This window comes from Orcinus orca, chromosome 10, assembly GCF_937001465.1.
Source record: "Orcinus orca chromosome 10, mOrcOrc1.1, whole genome shotgun sequence".
NCBI lineage: Eukaryota > Metazoa > Chordata > Mammalia > Artiodactyla > Delphinidae > Orcinus > Orcinus orca.
The window spans coordinates 26,981,417-26,997,866 of record NC_064568.1 but is presented as its reverse complement, the minus strand read 5'-3'; the positions used below and the strand labels follow the sequence as shown (position 1 = coordinate 26,997,866).

Here is a 16,450-nt window from a genome sequence, read left to right as displayed (position 1 = left end):
GCTGTGTCAACTTTGATACGTCACTTAAACTCTTTGATGTGCCTGAACTGCGGAGAATCATCGTTAACTCGCAGGATCATTTGTCACAGGTCTAAATGAGAGTTTACGCGAATTGCATAGCCAGGGCAAATTAATAAAGACTGATCAGCAGAGAGAGAGGTCAGGATGCAGAAAGGTGAAGTCCTGGGTGAAGGGCATGTTGGATCTTTGGATTGGGGCCATGGGGAAATGAGGCTCTATGTTTGGGAAGGCATTTTGTAATGGCAGTGTGCATACTGGTGAAGAGAGAAGGTTCTGGTCAGTGAATGAGCTTGGCCAAGGCCTCTAATGTCTGTGCTTCGGCCGCCTCTATGACCTGGGGATCCTGGGAGCACCCTTCTCATAAAGTTGTTGGAGGGTTAGGTAGGTTCTCAAATGTAAAATGCTTAGAAGAGAGTTGGGCACATAGTAAACAGCGCATAAGCAACAGTTACTTTGCACACATCTTCGAGGGGCTCCCAATTCATAATGATCACCCCACCCAGAGCCCTACCTTGTCGGTACCACCCTCTCCCTCAGTGATGTATCTCTAGCATCCACGTGTTCACTGAGACCTCACCCCCTTTCCACGGTGGACTGATCGACTGCTCTAGGGGTTGGCCCTTGAACTAAGCGGGGCCAGTCAGAAGACTGACTCTTGAAATTGTGAATGTGAGGGGGTAATGAGAAAAGCAGAAAGAGGAGATTGGGAGAAAGATTTGAGACAGAGGTTGACTGGCTAAATGTTTTTCTATTTGGCCATCCTGGAAACACGGAGAACTGTGGAACAGCCATGTTTCCCATCTGAGAAGCAAAGAAAGATGGTCTGCAGAGAAAGAAGGAATAATGAATGGGACACACAGGCTCAAGGGAAGGGGGAAAGTCCTGACCACTTGGTGGCCCCTGGCTCCACTCCCTTCCTAGGTCTTGGCTGTACCTTGCCCATGGGCTCTGTGAGACATTCCTTGCTCCCTAGAATCAATACCCTCTCTTAAAAGCTTCCTTGAGTTGGTGCTTCTAATTTGCAATGAAGACACTCTACCCATCTTATAATTCAGAGAACACAGTGAATTATGTATGATGGATGACATCTATCTCCAGGAATTTCTGGTTATGATATTTACAGGAGCTGACGTTTAGCCATATGGGTTGAATTGCACACCCTCAATAAAATTCACTGTGATGCTACAAATAGAAAAATCAGGGCATGCTAAAAGAAGATAAGCATGGGTGCTTTGTTTCAATATCTTTTCAGGAACTAGCCTGTATCTGAAAACTTGATATTTAATTTTTAGTAGATGAGATACTTCTCACTCTTCCTCAGTATTAGCCAGGCTGGTTTAAGCAGAAGTAGAATTTCCTTTTCTTGGAATCCAACTAAACTGAAGGAAAAACAGTTACACAGTTGACGATCAGGAAGAAGTAGATTCAGTGTCTTGAACACCCTGAGGATCTCAGTATATTCTGTTTATCTTTGTATGTATGTTAGCTTCACTCTTTTATCTTCTTTCCCCTACACTGAAGAAATGAACATGGCTGCAGACATCTTTCTACGACTACAAGACATAGCTCTGTTGGCCTACAGTCCACAGGTCCCTGTGAAGGGCTTCATTGGTTTAGTTGCATCCATTTCTGGACCAATCACTAATGGCCGGGGCAGGCTGGGAGATGTGACTGGTTCCATTTGGGTGAGGAGTCCACTTCCAGAACCAAGTAACTGTGGCAAGGGGGCCATTGGCATGAACGAATATTGCAAAAGAAGACAGTCAATTTCCAGGAGAACAGGAGATAGTAGTGGGAAGATTCCCATAGAAATCCTCCTGAATGTTTAAATATACCCTCCATATACTTTGAAATATACCCTCCGTATACTTTGCCCAAGATTTACTTTAGTTGCCTATTTCATTGTCCAAGAAAGTCTAGTTCTAAGTTGTCAGTAACATCCTATTAGGTATCAAAATACCCAGTGGTGTGGGCCAAGGGAGAGAGTTTTTTGGGTTTTTTTAACATCTTTATTGGAGTATAATTGCTTTACAGTGGTGTGTTAGTTTCTGCTTTATAACAAAGTGAATCAATTATACATATATATATGTCCCCATATCTCTTCCCCCTTGCGTCTCCCTCCCTTCGACCCTCCCTATCCCACCCCTCTAGGTGGTCACAAAGCACCGAGCTGAATTCTCTGTGCTATGCGGCTGCTTCCCACTAGCTATCTATTTTACGTTTGGTAGTGTATATATGTCCACGCAGCTCTCTCACTTTGTCCCAGCTTACCATTCCCCTTCCCTGTAACCTCAAGTCCATTCTCTAGTAGGTCTGCATCTTTATTCTCGACTTGCCCCTAGGTTCTTCATGACATTTTTTTTTTTTTAGATTCCATATATATGTGTTAGCATACGGTATTTGTTTTTCTCTGACTTACTTCACTCTGTATGACAGACTCTAGGTCCATCCACCTCACTACAAATAACTCAGTTTCGTTTCTTTTTATGACTGAGTGATATTCCATTGTATATATGTGCCACATCTTCTTTATCCATTCATCTGTCAATGGACACTTAGGTTGTTTCCATGTCCTGGCTATTGTAAATAGAGCTGCAATGAACACTGGGGTGCATGTATCATCTTGAATTATGGTTTTCTCAGGGTATATGCCCAGCAGTGGGATTGCTGGGTAGTATGATAGTTCTATTTAGAGTTTTTTAAGGAACCTCCATACTGTTCTCCCTAGTGGTTGTACCAATTTACATCCCCACCAGCAGTGCAAGAGTGTTCCCTTTTCTCCACACCCTCTCCAGCATTTACTGTTTGTAGATTTTTTGATGATGGCCATTCTGACTGGTGTGGGGTGATACCTCATTGTAGTTTTGATTTGCATTTCCCTAATGATTAGTGATGTTGAGCATCCTTTCATGTGTTTGTTGGCAATCTGTGTATCTTTGGAGAAATGTCTATTTAGGTCTTCTGCCCATTTTTGGATTGGGTTGTTCGTTTTTTTGATATTGAGCTGCATGAGCTGCTTGTAAATTTTGGAGATTAATCCTTTGTCAGTTGCTTCATTTGCAAATATTTTCTCCCATTTTGAGGGTGGTCTTTTCATCTTTTTGGTTTCCTTTGCTGTGCAAAAGCTTTTAAGTTTCATTAGGTCCCGTTTGTTTATTTTTGTTATTTCCATTTCTCTAGGAGGTGGGTCAAAAAGGACCTTGCTGTGATTTATGTCATACAGTGTTCTATGTTTTCCTCTAAGAGTTTGATAGTGTCTGGCCTTACATTTAGGTCTTTAATCCACTTTCAGTTTATTTTTGTGTATGGTGTTAGGGAGTGTTCTAATTTCATTCTTTTACATGTAGCTGTCCAGTCTTCCCAGTACCACTTATTGAAGAGGCTGTCTTTTCTCCACTGTATATTCTTGCCTTCTTTATCAAAGATAAGGTGACCATACATGTGTGGGTTTATCTCTGGGCTTTCTATCCTGTTCCATTGATCTGTTCCATATTTCTGTTTTTGTGCCAGTACCATATTGTCTTGATTACTGTACCTTTGTAGTATAGTCTGAAGTCAGGGAGCCTGATTCTTCCAGCTCCATTTTTCTTTCTCAAGATTGCTTTGGCTATTCGGGGTCTTTTGTGTTTCCATACAAATTGTGCAATATTTTGTTCTAGTTCTGTGAAAAATGCCAGTGGTAGTTTAATACGGATTCCACTGAATCTGTAGATTGCTTTGGGTAGTATAGTCCTTTTCACAATGTTGATTCTTCCAGTCCAAGAACATGGTATATCTCTCCATCTCTTTATATCATCATTAATTTCTTTCATCAGTATCTTATAATTTTCTGCATACAGGTCTTTTGTCTCCTTAGGTAGGTTTATTCCTAGATATTTTATTCTTTGGTTGCAATGGTAAATGGGAGAGTTTTCTTAATTTCACTTTCAGATTTTTCATCATTAGTGTATAGGAATGCTAGATTTCTGTGCATTAATTTTGTATCCTGTTACTTTACCAAATTCATTGATCAGCTCTTCTAGTTTTCTTGTAGCATCTTTAGGATTCTCTATGTATAGTATCATGTCATCTGCAAACAGTGACAGCTTTACTTCTTCTTTTCCGATTTGGATTCCTTTTATTTCTCTTTCTTCTCTGATTGCTGTGGCTAAAACTTCCAAAACTATGTTGAATAATAGTGGTGAGAATGGGCAACCTTGTCTTGTTCCTGATCTTAGAGGAAATGCTTTCAGTTTTTCACCATGGAGGATGATGTTGGCTGTGGGTTTGTCATATACGGCCTTTATTGTGTTGAGGAAAGTTCCCTCTATGCCTACTTTCTGGAGGGTTTTTATCATAAATGGGTGTTGAATTTTCGAAAGCTTTCTCTGCATCTATTGAGATGATCATATGGATTTCTCCTTCAATTTGTTAATATGGTGTATCACATTGATTGATTTGTGTATATTGAAGAATCCTTGCATTCCTGGGATAAACCCCACTTGATCATGGTGTATGATCCTTTTAATGTGCTGCTGGATTCTGTTTGTTAGTATTTTGTTGAGGATTTTTGCATCTACGTTCATCGGTGATATTGGCCTGTAGTTTTCTTTCTTTGTGACATCTTTGTCTGGTTTTGGTATCAGGGTGACGGTGGCCTCGTAGAATGCGTTTGGGAGTGTTCCTCCCTCTGCTATATTTTGGAAGAGTTTGAGAAGGATAGGTGCTAGCTCTTCTCTAAATGTTTGATAGAATTTGCCTGTTAAGCCATCTGGTCCTGGGGTTTTGTTTGTTGGAAAAATTTTAATCACGGTTTCAATTTCAGTGCTTGTGATTGGTCTGTTCATATTTTCTATTTCTTCCTGGTTCAGTCTTGGAAGGTTGTGCATTTCTAAGAATTTGTCCATTTCTTCCAGGTTGTCCATCTTATTGGCATAGAGTTGCTTGTAGTAATCTCTCATGATCCTTTGCATTTCTGCAATCAGTTGTTACTTCTCCTTTTTCATTTCTAATTCTGCTGATTTGAGTCTTCTCCCTTTTTTTCTTGATGGGTCTAGTTAATGGTTTATCAATTTTGTTTATCTTCTCAAAAAACCAGTTTTTAGTTTTATTGATCTTTGCTATCGTTTCCTTCATTTCTTTTTCATTTATTTCTGATCTGATCTTTATGATTTCTTTCCTTCTGCTAAGTTTGGGTTTTTTTTTGTTCTTCTTTCTCTAATAGCTTTAGGTGTACGGTTAGGTTGTTTATTTGAGATGTTTCTTGTTTCTTAAGGTAGGATTGTATTGCTATAAACTTCCCTCTTCAAAATGCTTTTGCTGTATCCTATAGGTTTTGGGTCATCGTCTTTCACTGTCATGTGTTTCTAGGTATTTTTTGATTTCCTCTTTGATTTCTTCAGTGATCTCTTGGTTATTAAGTAGTGTATTGTTTAGCCTCCATGTGTTTGTATTTTTTACAGATTTTCCCCTGTATTTGGTATCTAGTCTCATAGCGTTGTGGTCGGAGAAGATACTTGATACGATTTCAGTTTTCTTAAATTTACCAAGGCTTGATTTGTGACCCAAGATAATATCTGTCCTGGAGAATGTTCCATGAGCATTTGAGAAAAATGCGTATTCTGTTGTTTTTGGATGGAATGTCCTATAAATATCAATCAAGTCCATCTTGTTTAATATATCATTTAAAGCTTGTGTTTCCTTATTTATTTTCATTTTGGATGATCTGTCCATTGGTGAAAGTGGGATGTTAAAGTCCCCTACTATGATTGCATCCCTGTCGATTTCCCCTTTTATGGCTGTTAGTATTTACCTTATGTATTGAGGTGCTCCTACGTTGGGTGCATAAATATTTACAATTATTATATCTTCTCCTTGGATTGATCCTTTGATCATTATGCAGTGTCCTTCTTTGTCTCTTCTAATAGTCTTTGTTTTAAAGTCTATTTTGTCTGATATGAGAACTGCTACTCCAGTTTTTGTTTGATTTCCATTTGCTTGGAATATCTTTTTCCATCCCCTCACTTTCAGTCTGTATGTGTCTCTAGGTCTGAAGTGGGTCTCTTGTAGACAGCATATATATGGGTCTTGTTTTTGTATCCATTCAGCCAATCTGTGTCTTTTGGTTGGAGCATTTAATCCATTTACATTTAAGGTAATTATCGACATGTATGTTCCTATTACAATTTTCTAAATTGTTTTGGGCTTGTTATTGTAGGTCTTTTCCTTCTCTTGTGTTTCCTGCCTAGAGAAGTTCCTTTAGCACTTGTTGTAGAGCTGGTTTGGGGAGGCTGAATTCTCTTAGCTTTTGCTTGTCTGTAAAGGCCTTAAAATCTCTATCAAATCTGAATGAGATCCTTGCTGGGTAGAGTAATCTTGGCTGTAGGTTTTTCTTCTTCATCACTTTTAATATGTCCGGCCACTCCCTTCTGGCTTGCAGAGTTTCTGCTGAAATCAGCTGTTAACCTTATGGAGATTCACTTTTGTGTTATTTGTTGTTTTTCCCTTGCTGCTTTTAATATTTTTTCTTTGTATTTAATTTTTTTTTTTTAAGTAAGAGTGCTTGTTTATTTATTTATGGCTGAGTTGGGTCTTCATTGCTGTGCGAGGGCTTTCTCTAGTTGTGGCGAGCAGGGACGACTCTTCGCTGCGGTGCATGGGTTTCTCATTGCGGTGGCTTCTTCTGTTGCGGAGCATGGGCTCTAGGCATGCGGGCTCAGTAGTTGTGGCTTGCAGACTCCAGAGCGCTGGCTCAGCAGTTGTGGCTCACAGGCTTAGTTGCTCTGCGGCATGTGGGATCTTCCCGGACCAGGGCTCGAATCCGTGTCCCCTGCGTTTACAGGTAGATTCCCAACCACTGTGCCACCAGGGAAGTCCCTGAATTTTTTTTTTTTTTTTTTTTTGCAGTACGCGGGCCTCTCACTGTTGTGACCTCTCCTGTTCCGGACGCGCAGGCTCAGCGGCCATGGCTCACGGGCCCAGCCACTCCGCAGCATGTGGGATCCTCTGGGACGGGGGCATGAACCCATGTCCCCTGCATCAGCAGGCGGACTCTCAACCATTGCGCCACCAGGGAAGCCCCCCTGTATTTAATTTTTGATAGTTTGATTAATACGTGTCTTGGTGTGTTTCTCCTTGGATTTATCCTGTATGGGACTCTCTGTGCTTCCCGGACTTCATTAACTATTTCCTTTCCCATATTAGAGAAGTTTTCAACTATAATCTCTTCAAATATTTTCTCAGTCCCTTTCTTTTGATCTTCTTCGTCCGGGACCTCTATAATTCGAATGCTGGTGCATTTAACGTTGTCCCAGAGGTCTCTGAGGCTGTCCTCAATTCTTTTCATTCTTTTTTCTTTATTCTGCTCTACAGTAGTTATTTCCACTATTTTATCTTCCAGGTCACTTATCTGTTCTTCTGCCTCAGTTACTCTGCTGTTGATCCCTTCTAGAGAATTTTTAATTTCATTTACTGTGTTGTTCATCACTGTTTGTTTACTCTTTGGTTCTTCTAGGTCCTTGTTAATGGTTTATTGTATTTTCTTCATTGTATTTCCAAGATTTTGGATCATCTTTACTATCATTACTCTGAATTCTTTTTCAGGTAGACTGCCTATTTCCTCTTCATTTGTTTCGTCTGGTGAGTTTTTTACCTTGCTCCTTCATCTGCTGTGTTTCTCTGTCTTCTCATTTTGCTTAACTTACTGTGTTTGGGGTCTCCTTTTTGCAGACTGCAGGTTCATAATTCCCATTGTTTTTGGTGTCTGTCCCCTGTGGCTAAGGTTGGTTTAGTGGGTTGTGCAGGCTTCCTGATGGAGGGGACTAGTGCTTGTGCTCTGGTGGATGAGGCTGGATCTTGTCTTTCCGGTGGGCAGGTCTACGTCTGGTGGTGTGTTTTGGGGTGTCTGTGGCCTTATTATGATTTTAGGCAGCCTCTCTGCTGATGGACGGGGTTGTGTTCCTGTCTTGCTATTTGTTTGGCATAAGGTGTCCAGCACTGTAGCTTGCTGGCTGTTGCGTGGAGCTGGGTTTTGGCGTTGAGATGGAGATCTCTGGGAGATTTTTGCCGTTTGATATAACGCGGAGCTGGGAGGTCTCTTGTGGACCAGTGTCCTGAACTTGGCTCTCCCACCTCAGAGGCACAGCCCTGACACCTGGCTGGAGCACCAAAAGCCTGTCATCCACACGGCTCAGAATAAAAAGGGGAAAAGAAAGAAAGAAAGAAAGAAAGAAGAAGATAAAATAAAATAAAGTAAAAATAAAATAAAATAAATTTATTAAAGTAAAAAATAATTATTAAGAAAAATTTTTTAATAAGTAATAAAGAAAAAAAAGGACAGACAGAACCTAGGACAAATGGTAAAAGCAAAGCTATACAGACAAAATCACACACAGAAGGATACACATACACACTCACAAAAAGAGAAAAAGGGGAAAAATATATATATATCGTTGCTCCCAAAGTCCACCTCCTCAATTTGGGATGATTCGTTGTCTATTCATGTATTCCACAGATGCAGGGTACATCAAGTTAATTGTGGAGCTTTAATCCGCTGCTCCTGAGGCTGCTGGGAGAGATTTCCCTTTCTCTTCTTTCTTCACACAGCTCCTGGGGTTCAGCTTTAGATCTGGCCCCGCTTCTGCATGTAGGTCTCCTGAGGGCGTCTGTTCTTTGCTCAGACAGGACTGGGTTAAAGGAGCCGCTGATTCGGGGTCTCTGTCTCACTCAGGCCGGGGGGAGGGACGGGCATGGAGTGCGGGGCGAGTCTGCGGCGGCAGAGGCCGGTGTGACGTTGCACCAGTCTGAGGCACACCGTGCGTTCTCCCGGGGAAGTTGTCCCTGGATCCCGGGACCCTGGCGCTGGCGGGCTGCACAGGCTCCCCGGAAGGGGGGTGTGGATAGTGACCTGTGCTCGCACAGAGGCTTCTTGGTGGCGGCAGCAGCAGCCTTAGCGTCTCATGCCCGTCTCTGGGGTCCGCGCTTTTAGCCGCGGCTCGCGCCCGTCCCTGGAGCTCCTTTAAGCGGCGCTCTGAATCCCCTCTCCTCGCGCGCCAGGAAACACAGAGGCAAGAAAAACTCTCTTGCCTCTTCAGCAGCTCCAGACTTTTCCCTGAACTCCCTCCCGGCCAGCCGTGGCGCACCAACCCCCTGCAGGCTGTGTTCACGCTGCCAACCCCAGTCCTCTCCCTGCGCTCCTACCGAAACCCGAGCCTCAGCTCGCAGCCCCGCCCGCCCCGGCGGGGGAGCAGACAAGCCTCTCGGGCTGGTGAGTGCCGGTCGGCCCCCATCCTCTGTGCGGGAATCTCTCCGCTTTGCCCTCCGCACTCCTGTTGCTGCGCTCTGCTCCGCGGCCCCGAAGCTTCCCCCTCCGCCACCCGCAGTCTCCGCCCGCGAAGGGGCTTCCTAGTGTGTGGAAACCTTTCCTCCTTCACAGCTCCCTCCCTCTGGTGCGGGTCCCGTCCCTATTCTTTCGTCTCTGTTTTTTCTTTTTTCTTTTGCCCTACCCTGGTACGTGGGGAGTTTCTTGCCTGTTGGGGGGTCTGAGGTCTTCTGCCAGCGTTCAGTAGGTGTTCTGTAGGAGCTGTTCCACATGTAGATGTATTTCTGATGTATTTGTGGGGAGGCAGGTGATCTCCGCGTCTTACTCTTCCGCCATCTTGAAGCTCCTCGCGAGAGTTCTTTGATCTTTGTTCAGAAATGAGCAACTTGGCGCACTATGTAACAGTTTTTCACCCATGGCCTTTTAAAAATTAAAATTAGCTTACGCAAGTTTCTAAAATTATCATGTTAAGCCTTAAAAGTAAACAAGACAACTAAAATAAAGGTGCCATGAGCTTGTTTTTGAAGTGTGTGTGTGTAAAATTTTCTTTAAGTGGCACGAATACTTATTAGTTGGGGATCTAATAGTTGCCTAAGGGCAGGGCATGAACCAAATGACCTCTATTTTCTGGATAATCTGCTGAGGAGGTGCTGAATTTAGAGAAGTACATTCCGAAGCCTTATTGATGTTTACTCCCACATTAAGCAGGATTTTCAAACATAAGAGCCTTTTACACTACCTTTAGCCAGAGAACTACATACTACTTTTAGCCACCAGACGACCCGACCATAAACTTTGAAGGTGTCCAAGAACAAGATGCAGAACGTTTCAACGCAACTGCTTGAGCACGAAAGGGGATTTTCCTGCTTCCTGGAGTCTCTCTTCGGTTTCTCTTCCAGTAGAATTCCTTTCCACGGGTACAAATCCTGAGATGCTTCTTTCCATAGAGAGGAAGGCTGAACACCAAGCTCCACCCTGTGCTCATCCTCCCCCACACTCCGACCCCCATTTTAAAATTTTGCACGTAGGGTGAGCCCAGTCCTGATACTTAGACTTGAGTGAAGGGTCCATTGTAGCCTCTTAACTAGTACCTCTCATGTTCAGCCTAGATTTTCCCATCTCTAAAACAAGAATAACAAATGCCCCTATGGAACTGTTTGGAGGATGGAATGAGATGGCATATGTAAAGCATGTAACATGCTTGACAGAGTCAGTGCTGAAGAAATGCCACTAGCACAATTACTGTTAACACAAATGGTAGAACAGTTAGAATAGGAGATAGGGGCTTCCCTGGTGGCGCAGTGGTTGAGAGTCCGCCTGCCGATGCAGGGGACACGGGTTCGTGCCCCGGTCCGGGAAGATCCCACATGCCACGGAGTGGCTGGGCCCGTGAGCCATGGCCGCTGAGCCTGCGCGTCCGGAGCCTGTGCTCCGCAACGGGAGAGGCCACAACAGTGAGAGGCCCGCGTACCGCAAAAAAAAAAAAAAAAGAATAGGAGATAATGCTTAGGCTCCCAGTCCTCAACAGGGAGACATCCCAACCCTAGAGCAATCCCATCTACTGGGAGACTCAGACATGTAAATGAATAGTCACCATTCAGTGAACTGTCATAATAAAGGTTTACACGTGGCAAGAAGAAAGCACAAAGTGGGCAGGATGAGCTCAGCTCTTAGACAAGGGATTTTCAGTTGAGGACTGAAGGCTGAGTAGGAGAGCTTGCTAAGTGCAGGAGAGGAGAAAGGTCAATCCACATTGAAACACTAGTGGCTACAAAGGCACTGAGGTTGGAAAGGGCCTGGGATATTCAGAGGGAGACATTCTGTAGAGCTGGAATGGGGAGCTCTGGTAGGAAAGTTGTGGGAGGTGAGGCCAATAAAGAAGGATATGGTCTGTGGATTAAGAGCCTTGAGTATCATTCTAAAGCACTGAGATCTTGTTCTGGGGACACTGGAGGGTTCTATTGAAGGATTTGGAGGCTCTGTTATGAGATGTTCATATATGAGGTTTCGAATGATGATTACATGCAGGATGGACAGGACACAGGGAGGGAGTGAAGCCAGGGATATACCCACTAGGAGGCTATTGTAAGATCCAGGCGTGGAAGATGAGGGGCCTGAATCAAAGCACTAGCAGTGGTGCCGGAAACCAGTAAAGGGATCTGGCCCACATTTGGGAGGCAGAATCAAGAAGCCAGGTGGCAGACGGGAGTGTGGAGTGTTCTGGGGAGGAAGGAGAAATTGACAGTGACTGGGAGGTTTCATCCATGGTAACTGCGTGGAGGCCACGTGAGGAGTCTATGCAGGTGTGTGTACTCGGCGGGCAGTTAAGATTTGGAACACATCCAACCTGAAATGCAGGGGACCGGCCACGTGGAAATGCTCGACAGACAGATGGAAATGTAAGTCTGGGACTCAGAAGAAAGGTGAGGCTGGAGTTTGAGTATTGATTGGAGGATAGGAAATACATGAGCTGTGTCTAGGACACTTGCCCTGAGAAAGAAGGGTTGAGGACCCGACCAGGTGATTATCCTCTTCTTCCTGAGAAGGTAAAATTCTCAGTTTTATCTTTCCACGGCCCTTAACGATCAGTGCACTTCCGGTGTGGGGCTCTGGCCCGGTCCCCCAGCACATGTCCCCAGCGTTTCCTTACCCTGGCTATTTGGTCTGCCATTTGGAGACGTCCGTCCAGCTCTCGTCGGATCTGGGCCGCTTGCTCATCTGGATTGTCCAGCTGCACAAAAGCACAAATGTGGAGACTTTCAGTTTGGGTGACAAAAGCCAAGGAACTCACGACTTTACACCCAGCTACTCTGTGCCCCCACAGACCTATTCCACTAAAACGTAAGAATCGTGGGACACACAAATCCAGTTTGAGGGAAATCCCAAGTTAAATCGTTTTAAGGAGAATGTGATGGGGTAGGCAGGCTGTTGCTAAGAAAGACATCTAAATGCACTTGAATAAGAACCACCTCTGAACTTCTAGGCAGCAGTGCTTCTAATGAGGGCCTGACGCAGCTCTCCTGTTTTGGGGTCCAGCGAAGAAGTGTTTACAGGGCAGACGTACAAGGAAGGAGATGGTAATATAACTGTTAGTATCGTACCGAGCGGACATAGTCCGCATCCATGGCACCTACGTGGCATATATCCTGCTGCTCTCCCACCCCTGGACCGTGGATGATTAGTTAATCATTGCATCCTTTCTCTCTGAGCCCTGAGACCTTTTCAACAAGTACTCCAGATGGCTGCTACCTCTCAGTTGGTGTTGATATCTTATATACGCTACTAGGTATAAAACAGATAACTAATGAGAAGCTACTGTATAGCACATAGTTCCCTCTACTCAATGCTCTGTGGTGACCTAAATGGGAAGGAAATCCAAAAAGGAGGGGATATATATATACGTATAGCTGATTCACTCTGCTGTACAGCAGAAACTAACACAACATTGTAAAGCAACTATACTGTAACAAAAATTACTTTAAAAAATTAAGCAGTAAAGTGGAAGTAGGTGCGAGCCTCCTTCTCCTAACGAATTGAATGCATGCATTAGAAACTACACAGAGTATGCTTCAACGGGAGGCCATCCGTAATCTGCTTGTGAAATTTGCAGTTAGATAGTTACCCACTCAGGTGATTTTTGTCACATCTACATTAAATTTACATCTGGCTTAAAAAAAAAAAAAAAAGAAATCTATCTTTGTCTTCTCTGATGGGTAGACAATTCGCTAACTTCTCTAGTGTCAGTTTTCCGATCCATAGAATGAAGGGGTTGGTTATGTAATCTCCATCATCCCTCTCCCATCTTTCTATAAATCTATGAAAGACATTGGCAAATATTTCTACGAAGGTCCATATAATTAACACTCTAGGCTTGGAGGGCCATAAGATCTCTGTTGCAGTGACTCACATCTTCCAATGAGATGTGAAAATGGACACAGGCAACACGTAAATGAATGAGCACTGCTGTGTTCCAATAAAATTTTATGCACAACAGGTGGCGGGCCATAGTTACTGATCTCTGCTCTAGGAACTGAAGTGCTCTCTTTACTTCCAAGCAAGCCTAGCGTTATACGTCAAGCTGTAATTGAGTCTGCTTTGTTCAGTACCTGATAAATTATTTTATTCACAGAAAAGTTTAATAAGTAGGGAACAGTGACATTCAAATGGGATGTACTCTATTCTTCTTTTCAGAACAGATTAACTCACAACAAAAAGTAGATAAAGAAATATGTGAGTTTTCTAAGTCCCTTTCTCTTAAAAGCCATTTTTATTCAGAAATCTGAAAAGTATGGAATTTTATTCAGATATTTGAAAATGAAAACCCAGCTTCATGCTTAAAAAAGAATCTAATCTATGCTATGAAATGGTATAGAAAACAAGTTATTTCTAATATGATGTAAATAAGAACACTGGACAATTTATGGTCATGGTTTTGAAGCATCATGAATAGTCTTCTTGGGTTTGTTATACAAAACATAAAAATCTATCTGGCTTTATGCGCTGCATTTTTATCACCCTGTTCAATTCAGGAGTTGCCTTATCTTCTTTTTCCCACAGTTTTGATAAGCAGGACTGTTTTCTAGATCATAAAGATGGGATTGTTACTTTTGGTCATATATTCTAAAGTAGCATTTCCAAACGGGTGTTCTGCTGAACAACACCCTTATTACAGACTCCAGAAGAAAGGATCCAGAAGGGCTAGAGGGTTTCCCTGCTGGCACAGTGGTTGGGGGTCCGCCTGCCGGCGCAGGGGACACGGGTTCGTGCCCCGGTCCGGGAAGATCCCACATGCCGCGGAGCGGCTGGGCCCGTGAGCCATGGCCGCTGAGCCTGCGCGTCCGGAGCCTGTGCTCCGCAACGGGAGAGGCCACAACAGTGAGAGGCCTGCGTACCGCAAAAAAAAAAAAAAAAAAAAAAGAATGGCTAGATAAGTTTGTAAAATGCTGTGTCGAAATGCACAAAATCTCTGAGAAGCTCAGCAGTAAGGAAATCTGTCAGATTTTGACCAACTCAACTTTTAACTTAAATTTTTATTTTTTGCATAACGCCCAGAGAACATGAGTTGGAAATCCTGTTCTAAATAAATCAAGAGAACCACTGGAGAGCGGTCACACCACTAACCAGAGGTCCCTCCATCACCACTTGCAATAGGCACACGTGGGAAACATGGTATCCTCCGTGCTGGTTTTAAGCTCCAATGAACTGTTTTTATTCTATTCCCTTGGAAGCCCAAGACTTCTTCATACCCAGGTGCAAACCCACTGGGAACACTCAGAAATATCCTGTTCAAAATACATATGCAAAGAAAACATCTGACTACTTCACTGAGAAGAAGCAAAATGATTCGGTTAGGGGCTAAAGTTGGGGGGTTCTGTCAGAAGATACGATGCTCGAGGTTAAAAGTGAAAAGAAAAAACAACCCAACAGAACCATTCCCATTATGAAATTTCTCAGAGGTGTCTGAATTCTCCCACTGGCCTCACCAAATACAATTAGAAACAGCAGAGGATGCCAGCAGTGAAGATGAGCAGTCTAGGTCTACACAAAGCTTCATTCATTGGTTCATTTATTCACTCATCAAATTTTTATGGAATGTCTTGCTATGCATGATACTGGAATACAGAAAGGAACAAGACAGACCCAGTTCCTGCCTCCATGGAACTTAAATCTAACAAGAACAGGTATGGCTATTTGAATAATCTGGGCACAAAACAGAGGGGATTAGCATTTATTGGTGCCTATTTCAAGACCAGGGACTGTATGACCTATATTAAAGCCTTCTGTAAGGGGTCCCAAGAAATAGATGTTAACGTGCATTCTCCCAGGAAAAGGATTCTGGGGTCAAGAGACACTGCTCCTTCCTGAAAATTTATAATACGTATTAGCATAATTAAGATTCAAAGAAATTCTAGAGTAAATCATCTTGTTTAACTGTGTTTAACTTTGTCTTTGACACAATTTTTTCACTGAAAACAAGTATTTCACAGAGCAGTTTGAGAAATTCCCAAGTAAAACAACTTTATGAGGTATGTACCGCTATTATTCCCATTTGACAGACGAGGACACCAAGTCTCTATAAGGTTCAGGAATGTGGTAAAGTGGCATGAGCCATTTGAAATGGGAGTTGGCTCTGCCTCAGACTGGAACTCTTCTGTTCTGCTTTATGTTGACTTTCTTCTTTAGTGTATTGTTTTGGTTTTCTAATTGGCCCTGACAACTAACTCCACACTCCTACGTGGTTCATTTTAATACAAAGAGTCGCCACGCGGGGGCAGAGAAATGTCTACCGTCCATTTCCTATCATGACTGGTTTCTTCCGGGGAGGCTGTTGCAGTGCAAGAGCCCTCCCTAAGAAATAACAGTAATGGGTATGTTCTTAATCTGGCTTTGCCACTTAGTAGCTGTGTGACCTTGGGCAAGTTACTTAACCTCTCTGTGCTCAGGCCTCCTCATCTGATTAATCAGTATAATAAGTCTACCCCAAGGCTGTCATGAGGATTCACTGAGACCACAGATATAAAGCTTTCAGCCCAGTGCCTGGCATTCAGCAAACCCTCAGGAAACAGTGGCTGTTGTTTGCGTTATTAGAACAGCCCACGCTGGCTGTATTTCTGACGCGGTCCACAATGGGGCATCAGAGATTCAGGTGAGAAAGTGCCAGATGGGCTAGTGTCCCTCCCTGGTGTGGATGCGGGGTCTTGGTGTGATAGTCTGTGTCCGGAGAGGAAGGTGATGGGGGCTTCCATCTCTGGATGAATTTCTTTGGCTTCTCAGTGTATCCTACTTTCTCCAGAGTCAAGTCCTTTGCTCCATTAGACTTTAATTAGCAGGAGTGACCAGAAGGAGGGCGCTGCTGCCTGAGAGCTAATGAGCTGAAGGGAAGATGGAAACAGAAATGCAACTGAAGCTCCCTAAAATAGCCTGGTGTGAGAGAGAAGGCCATCCTCCATCAAAAGCCTTGACAGCCCCGCTCTATGAAACCCCCCCAAATAAAGAGAAATCAAGTAATTACCTTTCAACTGCTGGAAAGAAAAGGCCAGAGAGTGAGCTTCCATGGAAACGAGGTTCTGTTTACCTCATTGGTCTTTTCCACTGAGGAAAGGAAAGATCCCCAGGCGAACCAGGCCAAGG

The 16,450-nt window shown here is 43.5% G+C and overlaps 1 protein-coding gene across 30 annotated transcripts in view; it reads right to left on the bottom strand.

The window, feature by feature from the left end:
* Window positions 1–16,450, bottom strand: part of CADPS (calcium dependent secretion activator) — a 783,217-nt gene that overhangs the window by 255,432 nt on the left and 511,335 nt on the right. For all 30 annotated transcript variants that reach the window (XR_007479444.1, XM_049715275.1, XM_049715276.1 and 27 more), the window contains one exon: window positions 11,970–12,050. Coding sequence is in view for 29 of the 30 variants with exons in the window: in XM_049715275.1 (XP_049571232.1) it covers window positions 11,970–12,050 (81 nt within the window). In the remaining variant the exon portion in view is untranslated. The remainder of the gene's footprint in view (window positions 1–11,969; window positions 12,051–16,450) is intronic.